The sequence below is a fragment of the Zeus faber genome (assembly GCF_960531495.2).
Source record: "Zeus faber genome assembly, chromosome: 10".
Taxonomy (NCBI): Eukaryota; Metazoa; Chordata; class Actinopteri; order Zeiformes; family Zeidae; genus Zeus; species Zeus faber.
The window spans coordinates 23,014,670-23,031,772 of NC_137199.1; the positions used below are offsets into that span (position 1 = coordinate 23,014,670).

The 17,103-nt window shown below is 48.7% G+C and overlaps 1 protein-coding gene across 1 annotated transcript in view; it reads right to left on the reverse strand.

The window, feature by feature from the left end:
- Window positions 1-17,103, reverse strand: part of LOC307236296 (connector enhancer of kinase suppressor of ras 2) — a gene marked incomplete at both ends in the record, with an annotated part of 65,079 nt that overhangs the window by 30,358 nt on the left and 17,618 nt on the right. Inside the window, 3 exons of the mRNA XM_080008666.1 lie at window positions 10,389-10,430; window positions 11,704-11,791; window positions 12,516-12,718. Coding sequence (XP_079864792.1) covers window positions 10,389-10,430; window positions 11,704-11,791; window positions 12,516-12,718 — 333 coding nt within the window. The remainder of the gene's footprint in view (window positions 1-10,388; window positions 10,431-11,703; window positions 11,792-12,515; window positions 12,719-17,103) is intronic.

Below are 17,103 nucleotides of genomic sequence, written 5' to 3' on the forward strand. Positions count from 1 at the left end.
TGGCGTCCTGTGTCCCTTCTGTGCACGGACTATAAAATCCTGTCGAGGGCACTGGCCAACAGGCTGAGGGAGGTGATGGACCTGGTCGTCCATCAGGACCAAACTTACTGTGTGCCTGGTAGGTCCATTCTGGACAATGTGTCCCTAATTCGGGATATTTTGGACGTCTCTAGTTCTCTGGGCATTGAAACTGGGCTCATTTCGCTAGACCAGGAAAAGGCGTTTGACCGGGTTGAGCACCCTTACCTCTGGAAAACTCTGGAGGCTTTTGGCCTCAGCCCTGGTCTGGTAGCCATGATCCAGGTTTTGTACCAGGACATCGAGAGTATACTGAAGATTAATGGAGGGCTGAGCGGCCCTTTTAAAGTGCGTAGAGGGGTGAGACAGGGCTGCCCCCTCTCAGGGATGTTGTACTCTCTGGCCATAGAACCATTGCTGTGTCAATTAAGGACGAACATCGAGGGTGTGTTTCTAAACGGTCTCGAGAGAAGCCACATTCTATCAGCCTATGCGGACGACGTCATTGTCTTAATAAAGAAACAGGACGAAATCAGCAAACTGGAGGGGATCGTCAGGGACTTTGGGCTGCTATCAGCAGCGAAAGTCAACTGGGGCAAAAGCGAAGCGCTGGCTGTGGGCGGATGGAGGGGGGGACTTTTAAAACTGCCAGGAGGCTTACGGTGGCGAAGGGATGGGTTTAAGTATCTGGGAGTGTTTTTAGGGAGCGAAAGTGTGGTGGGGAAGAATTGGGAAGGACTGCTAGGAAAGATACAGGGCAAGCTAAGAAAATGGAGGTGGGCACTGCCACAGCTGTCCTATAGGGGCAGGACGCTCATTATTAACAACCTGGTGGCCTCACAGCTGTGGCACAGAGTGGCCTGTGTCCAACCACCAGACCTGCTAGTTAGGAAGATACAGGCCGAGCTGATAGACTTCTTTTGGGGGCGGAATTTCCACTGGGTCAGGAAGGAAAGGGTCTTTCTGCCTAAAGAGGAAGGGGGGCACGGTGTGGTGGACATCAAAAGCAGAGTGGCAACTTTTAGGTTACAGTTTGTGCAGAAGTTGTTAACGGGGTACTTTAACGTTTGGAAGGACGTGGCGGGCTTGGTCTTAAAGAGGACTGGGAGGATGGGACTTGACCGCTCGTTGTTTTTAATGGACACGAGTCTTCTAAACAAGTCGGGCTTACCCCGTTTTTATCAGGAGCTTTTTAAAGCATGGGGGTTATTTAAGAACAGGAAAAGGGAGGCCGCAGATTCCCTCCACTGGCTCCTGGAGGAGCCGGTGATCGGAGGAGCCAGGCTGGATGTGCAGGACGGGGCCACTCCAGGACTGAGGAGCATCCTGAGGGAGGCGGGGGTCCTGACCCTGAGGCAGGTGGTAGCGGCGGCGGGGAGCGACCTGCAGGACGGCGAGGCCATGGCGGAGCGGCTGGGGGTGAGGTCCACCAGGATCGTACACCTGGTGCTCAAGAGGTGGAGGGAGATGCTCACGGAGGAGGAGCTGGCCCTGCTGAAGGAGTACGGCGAAGGCGCGGAGGAGCCAAACTCGGAGGATCCCTTCCCGGAGATGACCCTGACCCCCAACCTGGAGGGGTCCTCCGGGAAGCTGCTGCACAGGGCACGTTATGCAGAACTGGACCTGCACACAGCCAGCGGGAAGGCTTTTTACAAAGAGTGTGTGGTTGTTTTAAATAGGAAGGGACTGGAGGGGCAGCAGGACACTGTCTGGAGGGGACGGCTCCAGATGGGGGGACAGGAGGAGCCGTGTTGGAGGAGTTTTTACAAAGCTCCCTCCAAGAAAAGGACGGGGGACCTCCAATGGAGGGTCCTACATGGAGCCATAGCTGTCAACAGCTTTGTTTCTGTTTTTAATCCCACGGTCGCAAATGAATGTCCATTCTGCAAACTGCCAGAGTCCGTGTTTCACTGTTTTGCAGAGTGCGACAGACTTTTAGAGCTTTTTAGTCTTTTAAAGGAAAGTTTTAAGCTCTTTAAGGAGGAGTGGTCCAGAAACTGTTTTATTTTTGGGGCTAGATACTACAGGGCCAACGCAGAGAAATGGCGACTGCTTAATTTTCTAGTAGGGGAAGCGAAGATGGCCATCTACCTCACGAGGAGGAACAAACTGAGGGGAAAGGAGAGTGTTTTAGGAAGAGTGTTTGTAGCGTTGGTCAGGGCCAGAGTCTTGATTGATTTTAACTTTCACAGACTGATGAAGAGTCTGGACGTCTTCATCAAGCTGTGGTGTTTTAACGACGCCATCTGCTCCCTGGTGGAGGACGACCTGTGCTTCCAGTCTGTTTTTAACGTGTAGGACTCTGTTAGTGAACCAAGTGTGTTTGTTGTATTGTCTGTAACTGTGAACTAGAGAAAATGTTAAAATAAAGATGCTTTAAAATCTCTCTCTATCTCTCTCTCTCTCTCTATCTATCTATCTATCTATCTATCTCTCTCTCTCTCTCTCTCTCTCTCTGAGTGATTGGAGGCGTGAGCGAGCGGAGCGTGTGAGCGTTTGGTAGAGTGAGTGGTTTTCTCTCTAACTTTTTCTATCAATTGTATGTTTATAATTATTTGTTGGTGACGGGTTTAGTTTTTTTGTTGGTTGTAGGGTGTGCGCACAGCGGGTGGGGGGTGGTGGTGGTAGTGGTGGTGGTGGTGGTGCGGGTCCGCGGCCATGTCGGACCTCACCAAGCTAACGAGGAAGCACGGCATTAAGTTGCCCGTGTCTTCCTCGGTCTCGGTGGAGGACTGCAGCCTGGCGGTGGGGAAGGCTGTCGGCTACAGCAGCGTTGTGTCCGCAGCGCGGATGAACAGCGCGGTGGTCATCTTCCTGGATGGCGTAGACAAGGTGAACGCGGTGGTGGCGAGCGGCGTTACGGTGAACAAAATGTTTGTTCCCGTCCTGCCTCTCTCCACACCGGCGAGGAGGGTGAATTTGGCGAATGTTCCGCCGTTTATTAAGGATGAGACCCTCACTAAGGAACTGGCGAGGCACGGGAAGGTGGTGTCGCCAGTTAAAAAAGTCCCGTCGGGGTGCAAGTCGCCGCTGCTCAAGCATGTGGTGTCGCACAGGAGGCACGTCCTGATGGTGTTGAACAACAGGGATGCGGAGTTAAACGTAGCTTTTAAAATCAGGGCGGATGAGTTTGACTACGTGGTGTTTGTCAACACTGACACCACCAAGTGCTTTGGGTGCGGTGGGGAGGGACACCAGGTCAGGGCATGTCCAGGTAAGAAGGCAGGCGGCGAGACAGGTGAGGGGCAGAAGGGTGGACAGGACAAGGAGGGAGCACAGGAGGGGGCAGGTGAGGGTCAGAAAGGGGAAAAGCAGGCGAAGGTGGGGGCACAGGAGGGAGCAGGTGAGGGTCAGAAAGGGGAAAAGCAGGCGAAGGTGGGGGCACAGGAGGGAGCAGGTGAGGGTCAGAAAGGGGAAAAGCAGGCGAAGGTGGGGGCACAGGAGGAGGCGGGGGAGGGCCAGAAGGAAGGAGGGGAAAAGCAGGTGAAGGTGGGGGCACAGGGAGAGGCAGGTGAGGGCCAAATGGAGGCAGGGGAAAGACAGGTGGAGGTGGGGGCACAGGGGGAGACAGGTGGAGGGCGGAAAGGAAAGGAGAAGAAACAGGTGAAGGTGGGGGCACAGGAGGGGGCAGGCGAGGGGCAGGGGAAAAAAAAGGAGGGGGGGGAGGGGAATGTGGAGCCGCAGGAGGGAACGGGTGGAGGTAGACAGCGCAGCCAGGTGAGCGTGGAGACACGGGGGGAGGCAGGCGAGGGTCTGGAAAAAAGGCAGGTAAGGGTGGGAGGACAGGAGGGGAAGGAGGAGGGTCCGGAAGACAGGCAGGTGGGTGCGGGGGGACAGGAGGGGACTGGTGAGGGAAAGGAAGCTACGGAACAAAGTCAAAGGAGTGCAGGTGACGTAGCTAGGGAGGAGGAGGCACTGGAAGGAAGTGACTTTGAGATGGGGGACGAGGACGATCGGGTGAGAGTCCCTCGGCTCAAAAGAAAGTCCAACAAAATGGCAGGAGACTCTCAGGCGAAGAGAGGGACAGCAAGCCAGGGGAAGGCAAGTCAGGAGGTGGAGCAGGGAGGCTCGGAGTCAGAGTCCTGGATGGAGGAGGACTCTGCTGCAGACAGTGAGGGGCAGGTTTTTCTCGGCGTAAAGAAGAAAAAGGGCAAAAAAAGCTACAGTGTGGGCAAAATAAAAGCGTTTCTGCACAGGACGAAGAATGTGAAAGGGATTAAGGTGGAGGATTTTTTCTCAGACAAGGAGTTGCTGGCGAACGCGGCCCAGCAACAGATGAGGAGTAAGGGGAGAGGAGGGTTCACGGACCAGGAGGTGTACAGGTTAAAGAAAATAGTGCAGAAGATCAGGAAGGAGCTGAACAAGGGAGAGGATGGGGAGGAGGTGGAGGTGGGCGCTGCTGTTCGGGCTGTTTCCCTTTTCCGTTGCAATGAGTGACTTTAACATCAGCACGCTGAACGCGAATGGGGCCAGAGACGCAGCTAAGAGGTCTCTGCTGTATGAGCTGATGGAGCAGAAGAGGCTGGATGTGCTGTTGGTGCAGGAGACCCACAGTGACTCCGGCAATGAGGCTGACTGGAAGAGGGAGTGGGGGGGGGAGGTGGTGCTAAGCCACAAGAGCACCACCAGCGGTGGGGTGGCTCTTCTCTTTTCTAAGAGCTTTGCCCCAGCATCCTTTGAGGTGGAGGAGGTGGTGGAGGGCAGACTGATGGTGGTGAGGGCAGCATTTGAGCATCATAAGTTTGTCTTTATAAATGTGTACGCTCCCACCACAGGACCACACAGAGTCACTTTTTTGCAAGTTTTAAATGGGGTTTTAAGCAAAACTCGTACTGAGGAGTTTTTGTTTCTAGGAGGTGACTTTAACTGCACCGAGAACGACCTGTTAGACAGGAACCACTGTGAGCCTCACAGAGCATCGCAGAACGTGATGAGGCTGCTCTCAAGCGAGAACGAGCTAACGGACGTGTGGAGGAGAACCAACGGGGATGAAAGACAGTACACCTGGGTGCACTGCAGAGGCACCTCTTTATCGTTGGCCAGACTAGACCGGTTTTACTGTTTTAAGCACCATTTCAACATTTTTAAGGAATGTAGAATGGTGCCTGTTGGTTTTACCGATCACTCCCTGGTTGTTTGCCGTGTCTTTATCGCCAATGTAAAGCCCAAAAGCGCATATTGGCATTTTAACACCACCCTACTATGTGACTCCAACTTTAAAGATGCTTTTAGGTTTTTTTGGGAAGGTTTTAGAGACAGAAAGCAGGATTTTATTTCCTTAAGACTGTGGTGGGACTATGGGAAGAGGGAGATAGAGCAGCTCTGTCGGCAGTATACTCTCAATGTCACACGGGACATCACCAGATCTATGAGGGATCTGGAGACTGACATTGTGGAGTTACAGGGTGTAGTGGAACCAATCGGGAATCGAGATCACATTAAGGACCTCAAGTCTAAAAGAGCTGCTCTTGCAGACCTACTAGGCACCAAGGCGCAGGGGGCGCTGGTCCGCTCTCGCTTCCAGAGCGCAGCACTGATGGACGCACCATCTAGTTTCTTTTTTAGCCTGGAGAAGAGCAACGGGCAGAGCAGGTTTATCCACGCCCTGAGATCAGACACAGGACAGGAGCTCAGGAGGCCGGAGGAGATCCGGACGAGAGCCGTGGACTTTTACACAGAGCTGTACAGAAGTGAGTACGAGGAGCAAAAAGAACTGTTTTACTCCTTTTGTGGGAATTTGCCCAGGGTCCCGGAAGATGTCAGTGCGGTGCTGGGGGAACCTCTGACCCTGCAGGATCTTTCCACGGCCCTGCAGAGCATGAAGGGGGGTAAGGCCCCTGGCATCGACGGGATTCCTGCGGAGTTTTACAAAGAGTTCTGGGAGGAGTTACGGGAGGACCTTTTAATGGTTTTTAATGAAGTTTTTAAAGATAAGTTATTGCCAGTCAGCTGCAGGAGGGCAGTCATCACCCTCCTACCCAAGAAAGGAGACCTGCAGGAGATCAAGAACTGGCGTCCTGTGTCCCTTCTGTGCACGGACTATAAAATCCTGTCGAGGGCACTGGCCAACAGGCTGAGGGAGGTGATGGACCTGGTAGTCCATCAGGACCAAACTTACTGTGTGCCTGGTAGGTCCATTCTGGACAATGTGTCCCTAATTCGGGATATTTTGGACGTCTCTAGTTCTCTGGGCATTGAAACTGGGCTCATTTCGCTAGACCAGGAAAAGGCGTTTGACCGGGTTGAGCACCCTTACCTCTGGAAAACTCTGGAGGCTTTTGGCCTCAGCCCTGGTCTGGTAGCCATGATCCAGGTTTTGTACCAGGACATCGAGAGTATACTGAAGATTAATGGAGGGCTGAGCGGCCCTTTTAAAGTGCGTAGAGGGGTGAGACAGGGCTGCCCCCTCTCAGGGATGTTGTACTCTCTGGCCATAGAACCATTGCTGTGTCAATTAAGGACGAACATCGAGGGTGTGTTTCTAAACGGTCTCGAGAGAAGCCACATTCTATCAGCCTATGCGGACGACGTCATTGTCTTAATAAAGAAACAGGACGAAATCAGCAAACTGGAGGGGATCGTCAGGGACTTTGGGCTGCTATCAGCAGCGAAAGTCAACTGGGGCAAAAGCGAAGCGCTGGCTGTGGGCGGATGGAGGGGGGGACTTTTAAAACTGCCAGGAGGCTTACGGTGGCGAAGGGATGGGTTTAAGTATCTGGGAGTGTTTTTAGGGAGCGAAAGTGTGGTGGGGAAGAATTGGGAAGGACTGCTAGGAAAGATACAGGGCAAGCTAAGAAAATGGAGGTGGGCACTGCCACAGCTGTCCTATAGGGGCAGGACGCTCATTATTAACAACCTGGTGGCCTCACAGCTGTGGCACAGAGTGGCCTGTGTCCAACCACCAGACCTGCTAGTTAGGAAGATACAGGCCGAGCTGATAGACTTCTTTTGGGGGCGGAATTTCCACTGGGTCAGGAAGGAAAGGGTCTTTCTGCCTAAAGAGGAAGGGGGGCACAGTGTGGTGGACATCAAAAGCAGAGTGGCAACTTTTAGGTTACAGTTTGTGCAGAAGTTGTTAACGGGGTACTTTAACGTTTGGAAGGACGTGGCGGGCTTGGTCTTAAAGAGGACTGGGAGGATGGGACTTGACCGCTCGTTGTTTTTAATGGACACGAGTCTTCTAAACAAGTCGGGCTTACCCCGTTTTTACCAGGAGCTTTTTAAAGCATGGGGGTTATTTAAGAACAGGAAAAGGGAGGCCGCAGATTCCCTCCACTGGCTCCTGGAGGAGCCGGTGATCGGAGGAGCCAGGCTGGATGTGCAGGACGGGGCCACTCCAGGACTGAGGAGCATCCTGAGGGAGGCGGGGGTCCTGACCCTGAGGCAGGTGGTGGCGGCGGCGGGGAGCGACCTGCAGGACGGCGAGGCCATGGCGGAGCGGCTGGGGGTGAGGTCCACCAGGATCGTACACCTGGTGCTCAAGAGGTGGAGGGAGACGCTCACGGAGGAGGAGCTGGCCCTGCTGAAGGAGTACGGCGAAGGCGCGGAGGAGCCAAACTCGGAGGATCCCTTCCCGGAGATGACCCTGACCCCCAACCTGGAGGGGTCCTCCGGGAAGCTGCTGCACAGGGCACGTTATGCAGAACTGGACCTGCACACAGCCAGCGGGAAGGCTTTTTACAAAGAGTGTGTGGTTGTTTTAAATAGGAAGGGACTGGAGGGGCGGCAGGACACTGTCTGGAGGGGACGGCTCCAGATGGGGGGACAGGAGGAGCCGTGTTGGAGGAGTTTTTACAAAGCTCCCTCCAAGAAAAGGACGGGGGACCTCCAATGGAGGGTCCTACATGGAGCCATAGCTGTCAACAGCTTTGTTTCTGTTTTTAATCCCACGGTCGCAAATGAATGTCCATTCTGCAAACTGCCAGAGTCCGTGTTTCACTGTTTTGCAGAGTGCGACAGACTTTTAGAGCTTTTTAGTCTTTTAAAGGAAAGTTTTAAGCTCTTCAAGGAGGAGTGGTCCAGAAACTGTTTTATTTTTGGGGCCGGATACTACAGGGCCAACGCAGAGAAATGGCGACTGCTTAATTTTCTAGTAGGGGAAGCGAAGATGGCCATCTACCTCACGAGGAGGAACAAACTGAGGGGAAAGGAGAGTGTTTTAGGAAGAGTGTTTGTAGCGTTGGTCAGGGCCAGAGTCTTGATTGATTTTAACTTTCACAGACTGATGAAGAGTCTGGACGTCTTCATCAAGCTGTGGTGTTTTAACGACGCCATCTGTTCCCTGGTGGAGGACGACCTGTGCTTCCAGTCTGTTTTTAACGTGTAGGACTCTGTTAGTGAACCAAGTGTGTTTGTTGTATTGTCTGTAACTGTGAACTAGAGAAAATGTTAAAATAAAGATGCTTTAAAATCTCTGTCTCTCCCTCTCTCTCGCTCTCTCTCTCTCTCTCTCGCTCTCTTTCTCTCTGTCTCTCTCCCTCTCCCTCTCTCTCTCTCTCGCTCTCTTTCTCTCTGTCTCTCTCCCTCTCCCGCTCTCTGTCTCTCGCTCACTTTCTCTCTGTCTCTCTCCCTCTCCCTCTCTCCCTCTCTCTCTCGTTCTTTCTCTCTGTCTCTCCCTCTCTCTCTCTCTCTCTCTTTCTCACTGTCTCTCTTTCTTTGCTCTCTTGAATTGTCTCTCTCCCCTCCACACTGTCTCCCTATCTCACACATATCCCTCCCACACATAACACACTTAGTCATGTGTAGTCTTTATAAATTTGTGTGTGTGTGCGTGCGTGCGTGCGTGTGTATGTGTTTCATAATTCTAATTTGCAAAGTGTACACTGATCCTCTTCAGGCATTATTTGGGCCATACTGTAACAGCAGAGGTAAACTGGTGCAGTCACCGTGATTCAGCTCTAGAGTGAGGTTTGCTTTGGAAGGTTCGGCTACACGACACAGCACGCCGCCGACCAGCAACGATTAGTGCGCTTCCTCTTCCTCTCCCTCTTCCTGCGATATTGAGTCTCACGTTTCACTGGTTAAACAACTAAACTAATTATAATATTAATCATGCTTGTTTTGTTAAGGTAAATAATTGATGCTATGTAAAGGAACCAAGTGCTTTAAAAATAAATAAATAAATTATTTATAATAATAATAATAATAAAAATAAAAATAAAAATAAAAATAAAAATAAAAATAAAAATAAAAATATAAATAAAAATAAAAATATAAATAAATAAATTAAATAATTAAAAGTTACAAATAAAGGAACCAAGTGCGTGCAGCTTATTGTCAGATAACCCTTATGTCCACGTGTTTTATGATGGTGGAAGGGCATCCAGCTCCGCCAAATTCAAATTCTTTGAATTGGAGTTTTGTGAATGAGGCCCGTTCATTTTCCTTCCTACGGCCGCTGATAGACTGAAGCTGCTCATCGTAATAAACTACGAGACTCTGTCCAGACACTCGCCCAAGTGACCCCAATTAAATTCAACGTGTTTCTAAAACTCCTTGCAGACCTAAATGGTTGGAACTCCGTACGGGAGGGCGGGATAATCTCCAGTCAGCTGCTTGTCTATGCTACAGGACGAATGGTGAGAAATCACTTTGACTGCATGGATGGCCAAATCAGAGGCAACAATTTAGGTTTTTGTCATTTAGTGTGAAGCTGCTACAGAAGGACATTTGATTTCCACAGAAAGTACTGGAATCGGCAGTCGCAGTCAATGCTGTTTTCGCTCCATATTGGTTTACAGGTTCATTCAATATGCTTGTGACGCTTTTCCTGCATCATCTTCCTGTAAAATTAAAAGCAAGAAATCAGATTATTTTGGCGGACAGGCCCCACCAGCCCTTGGTTGCTTTTTTCTGCATGACCTTGAATGGCAGCAGACCCAACCCAGCTGTCAGGCCGAATCAGCCACTAGTCCCTCACACTTCTGCCACACAAACAAACACACATACACACACACACGAGCGTGCGTGCACACACACACACACACACACACACACACACACACACACACACACACAGGATATAAGAGGTTGATTTAAGGTGCCATTGCCTTTTTGCACCCAAAATTCAGGGTAAGTTGTTACCCACAGCTCTTTGGCCGAGGCTCATGTACTTCTACCACTCCCCCCAAGACACACATGCACACACACACACACACACACACATACCTGACAAAACTTTAACAGGCTATTTTAAATTGCATTCACTTTCTATTTTGCTGTAAAGTATGTCATTTCTTCTAATTTGATTAAATATTGAAAGAAAAAGTTTTACGTAGAAATACTATCCATCGTTTTATAAAGGAATCCGAAGCTAAATGGCGTCCTGCATGCGGCCCACATAGTGAGGAGGTGACGCAGTTGGAACTTACCACATGGAGGATTTTATTCTCTGTCTCATACACAGTGCAGTCCTGTGAAGAGAAATAGTGTGTGTGTGTGTGAGAGAGAGAGAGAGAGAGAGAGAGAGAGAGAGAGAGAGAGAGAGAGTGAGAGAGAGAGAGAGAATTAAAACATGAGATATACAGTATATTGGAGGGGGGAAAACACAGGGACAAAATCAGAATAGCTCAAATAACTCCCTCCCACAAACAGAACATGCAGATAGTATAACTAGATCAAGAGTTATTAGGAAAATAAATATTAGCCAAGACACAAAAGGCAAGATGGCTGATGGTAGTGTTGCATCTCTATTGCAACACTATAAAATATGCATATTGCTGTACAATTCTTGTGGATATTTTCGATTTGATTTATAAACTGGTACGGCCCAGACCTGAAGCACACATTTCTACAGCTCTGCAAGCCATCTCGAAACTGGCACAAATCCTCTACCCCAAATTGTTTGATTTGCTCAAGACAGTTTGTTATTCAACAATGGTGATGATAGTTAATCTATATTTGGGAAAGCCGCCCACAGGAGACACCAGATGCGCGCCGTAGCAGTTCTTCATCTCCGTGTGATGCATTAGTATGGGCCGTCCTGCCACCTTTTTTTTTTCTCATGCCACTCTGGCAGACATGTTCAATTTTTCCCAATGCGGTCCGATGAAAGACATCCCATTTCTTCTTCTCTGGCCCCTGTAAGCGGGCGGGGAGGTTGTTATCTACCCGGCTCCAGCACTCACTCTGGGCACATGCGCTCGCACGTGCTCAGAAAGGACGTGGAAGAAGTCCAGGACCAAGGCTACAGTTTCTCGCCAAACAATGGGATCTCTACCGTCTGTGAGTGCGTCTGCACAGTCCTACAGGTTAATAAGACACCCTACGGGTGTGCTTTTGTATAGTTGCGAGTGTGCGCGTCCACAATCGTCTGCAGAAGGAGCCGTGCCAGAAGTGGAAGCACAAAGGGAGGTGCAGGAGAAGAGGGGGTGATGGAAGAGATACGTCTGACAGTTTCTTTCTCCCTGGTCACACCATCAGCCATTGCCCACATTGAGCACGCCACTCTACATACGCTGTGCTCATGTGATAATTCTATGCAGTGCGTGGAAGTGAGAGGGCTTACAGTGCTACGCTCACACAACGGTACAACAGATAGAAGTGAGCATCCACGTTGATGCACTCTGTCCTAGACTACAGCATTTATTGTTTTCTTATAAAAGTCTTGACCTTTGGCTGGGGGTATGAAGGAAAAATGTAGGACACAGGATGAGCTCTGTATGCGTCGCGTCCGCATGCGTGTACCTGTTGTACGATGGTGGTCAACTCGAGGCAGAGCTGCACAATGTTGTTCTTCAGCAAGGAGTACTCTGTCACGCTGGCAAACGGAGATCTGCAATGTAATAATGGTGCATGGTACAATGTCATGCTATACAATCCATCAGTCACAGCTGGAATTTATTGTTTAAATAATGTGACATCAGAATTATTTCCAAAGGAAAGATTGTTGTGGCGACTACCCCTATTACCAAAGCCCCGCGTAATTCTAACCTACTGTAGGGTTCAATCTCAACGGGACCTCTCATATCATTTTCTATCTTAACTGATTTAAAAAATAATAACAAAAAAACCTAAATGGGGAGTGGACTTTCCAACACACTATAAAGTCTCCAACCCCATCACATGACAGACCAACAATAGCACCAGATGGCCGTGGAAAATGATCTCTAAGATAGGATGTGGATTACACAAGATGGTTTACCATTCTTTTCTGGCATCAGTAATACAACATTCTGTTTGTAAGTGTAAATTGTAAGATTATGCTGTTTTCAAATGTTTCAAACACACCACGGACCAGACAGCAATGTTTTTCTAAAATAGTTTGTTGCCGCGTCTCCTTCCTGCCAACAGTGACATTTCCATGTCCCAACCAACATCAAATTTTAGAACGGATAATAAAGCCCGTTTGCAATAAGCCGTAAAAGGGTTATTGCAAACAGTATATGAAGGACCTGCTTCCTTTATATCCATCTGTCAGTGAAGGTCATCAAAATGTTATCTTGGTTGTGAAAATCTGACAGATTATTACATTTTAAAAGCTCAGTTATTGGCCTTACCTGTCTAGCCAAGCCAGCAGGTTCTTAGCCGCACCGATCAGATCCACCACGGAGGTGAGGAAGTCGTTGGGCAGCCGCCTGGAGGCCCGTCCGTCATAGTGCCCGCCCCTCCGTCGGCCAAGGATGAAGTTCTGGAGGTTCTTTGCTGAGGCGTTCAGCTTGTGGGACAGAGTTCGCAGGTTTTCTGTCTCTAGGCCGTAATTCTGAAATACAACCACAAACACACAGCAGGGTCAATGAATGCACAGCAGGTGCCACTGTTTCATCATTTGTGTGTGTCGATGTCAAGTGACTTCTATTTGTTCGTAATCTAATATTTATTACGGATATTGCAATTGGGATTGAAACTTTTATATTTTTTACAATGTGTGGTATTATGTATTCCAATTCAAAGAAGGTTAAAAAAATTTATTACAAAGTTCACCTCAACCCAATCTGATGGGTTTACAAAAGACAGCATGATTATTAGCAGATAGATATTTCAGTCATTCTGACCAGTCATTAGTCTGTGTGCGCTGTATTTTTTGCATTTCTATAGAGTTAAAGTCTGCACTTACTCAAGGACACATTATAATGGCCGGTCCACTGGCCCATTATTACTCTACACCCCCATGAGATACACATTAAAGCACACACACACACACACACACACACACACACACACACACACACACACGCACACACGCACACACACACACACACACACACACACACACACACACACACACACACTCTTACGCATGTACAACACACACACATACATAATACGTAGACCCACTGAGCCACATTAAGTTCAACCTCCTCAGGGGCACCTCCAGTCATGTCCTGCCTGACAGAATCTGATTCCTGCTGACACAAAGGCTACACACACACACACACACACACACACACACACACACACACACACACACACAAACACACACACATACACACACACACACACACACACACACACACACACACACAAGTACATACACACACAAACACTAATACAGTCAGACGCACAAGTTGAGCAAGACATATCTATTCCCTCGCTGCCTCTAGATGTATTCTACATTGTCACGACCATATCCACTGCAAAGTAAGGAGGGCTTCACATCAGCAGAGGTATAAGTGTTAATGAGAGACACCACTGGCAATAAAAAGAAGAAAGGAGAGAGAATGAGAACAGAAAGGAGTAAGGGAAAGAGATGGAAAAAGAAAGATACAAAAAAAAATGTTCACAAATTTTAAGAAAAAATTGACAACTTTATGGTCTGACAATAACATGAAACATCAACATCTGAAATCTGAAATCTGAAATCTGAAATCTGAAAATATTAAATAGTAAATATGGCAGAAAATCTTTTTTCTGCACAGGCTACAGTTTAAATCATTGTTACGGATAAAAATATAAGCACCAAGGAGCTTTTTGGTAAAAAGTTCCAGACCTTGATCTGCACTCCCGGGGTTCCAATTCTATGTCCAATTGTCCTCGCCCTAGAAGGTGACACAACAACACCAGCCTGCACAGCTTCCAGCTATAGCAGTGACAGATAAGGATGTCATCGACGAGTTTCACCAAACCATTCCAGGACAACTTAGGAGATCATTGGAATCCACCTTTGCTGAAACCCCTCTGCAAAAGGTGCCTCAGGTCAAGGCAACAGAGATGGCCGAGACCACCCGAAACATGCTCCAGAGCTCCAAGAGAGAGCCAGTAAGTCATCTGCCCCAGGCTGACGAATCCTGGAGGCTACGTTCAAACAAATCCTGAATGGCAACTCTTAGAGGTCCCTCAAAAATGGACCACAGGTACCGAACAGGTGGGCGGAGGAATCCTGATGGTGGGACTGACGAGTAGACTGCACGTCCCACCCAGTCCTAGGCATGGACTAACTTATCTTCAGGGAAGAGCACCTACGTATGACCAGACTACAGCTCATCCCAGGAAGATACACTGCAGACATTCCTAGTCAGCAAGCATAGGAGGAGGTCAAGTTGTATGGTGACACTCCAACAAATCTAACCCCTTGTCTGTTATCTATTGGCAGGCCATGTGGGAGGTCTTCCTTGCCAAGAAGCAAAATGAGGATGACCTGCTGAACCACTGTATTTGCCAAGTGATGATGGCTGAGGGGAAAACCAAAACGGAGGGTCACACACCTTTAAGCAAAATATTTCCAAACTAACAATGGCCTTGTATTCCGCATAGCATACAGCATTTGCTACATAGCCTTGTAAAAGGTGGTTGTAGTAGTTGTTTGTAGTACCAAAGCTCAAGAGTAATCTGAGATGACTGACTTCAGATCCACTGACAGGTTTCAGAAAGCCTTCACCGGGCCAGACTGATGGCCAACCCTCGCAAACGTAGTTTAGGACATTACATTACATTTAGCAGCCGCTTTTATCCGAAGCGACTTACAATTGTTCAATCACCGACGGACGCAGCCATCAGGAACAATTAGGGGTTAAGTGTCTTGCTCAAGGACACTACAGCATGCTAGCAGGAGGAGCCTAGGATCGAACCAGCAACCTTTAGATCACTAGACCACCAGCTCTACCGCCTGAGCTACCATCCCCACGAGAGGACTCCCAGAGGCACAGTACCTAGGGTTTTAGGTCGGATGAGGGTTGTTCAAGCCCAAGGACAAGAAAGTGGAAGCAGTAAGGAATTTGCAGGTCCCCAAGTCCCAGGACTGTACCTCTCTGGGATGCGCTTACCATGACCAGAGGTTTGTGATCTACTTCTTCTCAATTGTGTCTCCCCTACCAAAGATGACCAGAAAAGTCTTTCAGGCAGACGTATCCAACTGGGGATTTGGGCCAGTCCTCTCCCGAGACTTTGATGGCGAAGAGCATACCGTGGTTTTCATTATCAAGAAGCTGAATGGTGGAGATGGAAGCCCTGGCCATCAAGTGGGCCCTTGCTGTGGCTGGCCAAGGCAAAGGACACCAATGCCATAGTGACCTGAGGGTGCTTCCAAACCCTGGACCGCCAGTTACATGTACTGCATTGGACTGGGACTCTGAATGCAATTAGACTCCAGAATGCATGCCCTCTGGTTGGATGTCGTCTCCCCCACATCCCCTTCGCCCTCCTTTATTGGCTTTCGAGGACTATGGTAGTAGCTGTATCGCTGTGGGGGTGGCCTTTTGAATTGCACCACAGAATTGAGAGCTGGCAAGTCCAGTCAGCAAAACACCCAGATCAAGAGGATCAGCAATCAGTGCAGCTGCCAGGCACCAGGGTCTCATTAGCAGCCCGACAAAGTAGAGGCAGCCACAACACACAACTGGTCAGTCAAGAGCTTGCCTTCATACATACAACTCAAGAGAATCTTGTTCTTTTGCCTAGACAGAGATAACCGATTGGCCCTCTCTCCTGGACAGTCGCCATTAGCTACAAGCTCCAGGCTTCACCATCTGTAGCAAACTGTCTTCCCAATCCGGAGCCGCCATCCACATAGGCTCTTGTCTGCATGCATGTGTTATAGTTTTGTGTGTGTGTTGTGAAAATGTACATACACTGTACAGTAAGCTGTGCATGTATTGGCAGTATACAAGTATGCACAGCCAGGACTCCATCTACAGCTGCATGCTGCTCTCACTAGGGAGAGTGCTCAGATGAGGCATCTGAATTACCCTATATATTTGTATTTGGGTGAGTGTGTGAGTGAGTGAGTGAGTGAGTGTGAGAGAGAGAGACAGCCTAAGATAGAGAGAAAATCATGGAGGGTGGGGGACAAAAATGCAAAGAACAAGAGATAGAGGAGAAGAGTACGAGTAGTATGTATTGATTCTGTAGTGCATATACACATGTTAAAATATGTTTACTTTCGAATGTGTGTATGTGTGTGTGTGTGTGTGTGTGTGTGTGTGTGTGTGTGTGTGTGTGTGTGTGTGTGTGTGTGTGTGCGTGTGTGCATACGTACGTGCGTGTGTGTGTGTGTGCATGTGTGTGTGTGTGTGTATGCGCATGTCTACAGGCAAAAAAAATCTAATCAATACAGTAAGAGGGTGATGCCATTACGCCCCCCTCCTTCCCTCCTCTTGTCGATGCAGTTGCCATAGCAGCCATGTTTAGAGTGGCCTCTCCTCTTTGCCGATGTTTCTACCATTGTTCCCCAGTATCACACTCAAACATCATGTATTGCATAGGAATTGGGGATGAAGCACGCCACAATTTAATTAAATCGATATTTCTTTTTTTAAAAGCCACAGCATGTACTCTGTTCTGTCCCCAAACAGGACAAGGCACACGATGCAGGAGACGCGTTTAGACATTTAGTATTTCTGTTTGTCTGTGATGCATTGTAATAAAAATAACCGACTTAATTTATGTCACCGACTCATGAACAGTTTAACTCGATGTTAAATCGAGGTTCTAAAATGATTACCACTAGAAATAATAATAATTGCTGTGCCATTGTGGCAATAATGACTTTTGGTTTGGTTTCATTTGTTGACGAATCGCCTCCGCCTTCCACTTCACCTGATCTCATTGAAAATGACTCCATATCCGAATGTGCGGTTGAATGAATTTCTTAACACAAAGGTAAAATAGTTTCTTCTGTCCATAACTCTATGTGTCTTTGGGCATTTAAGC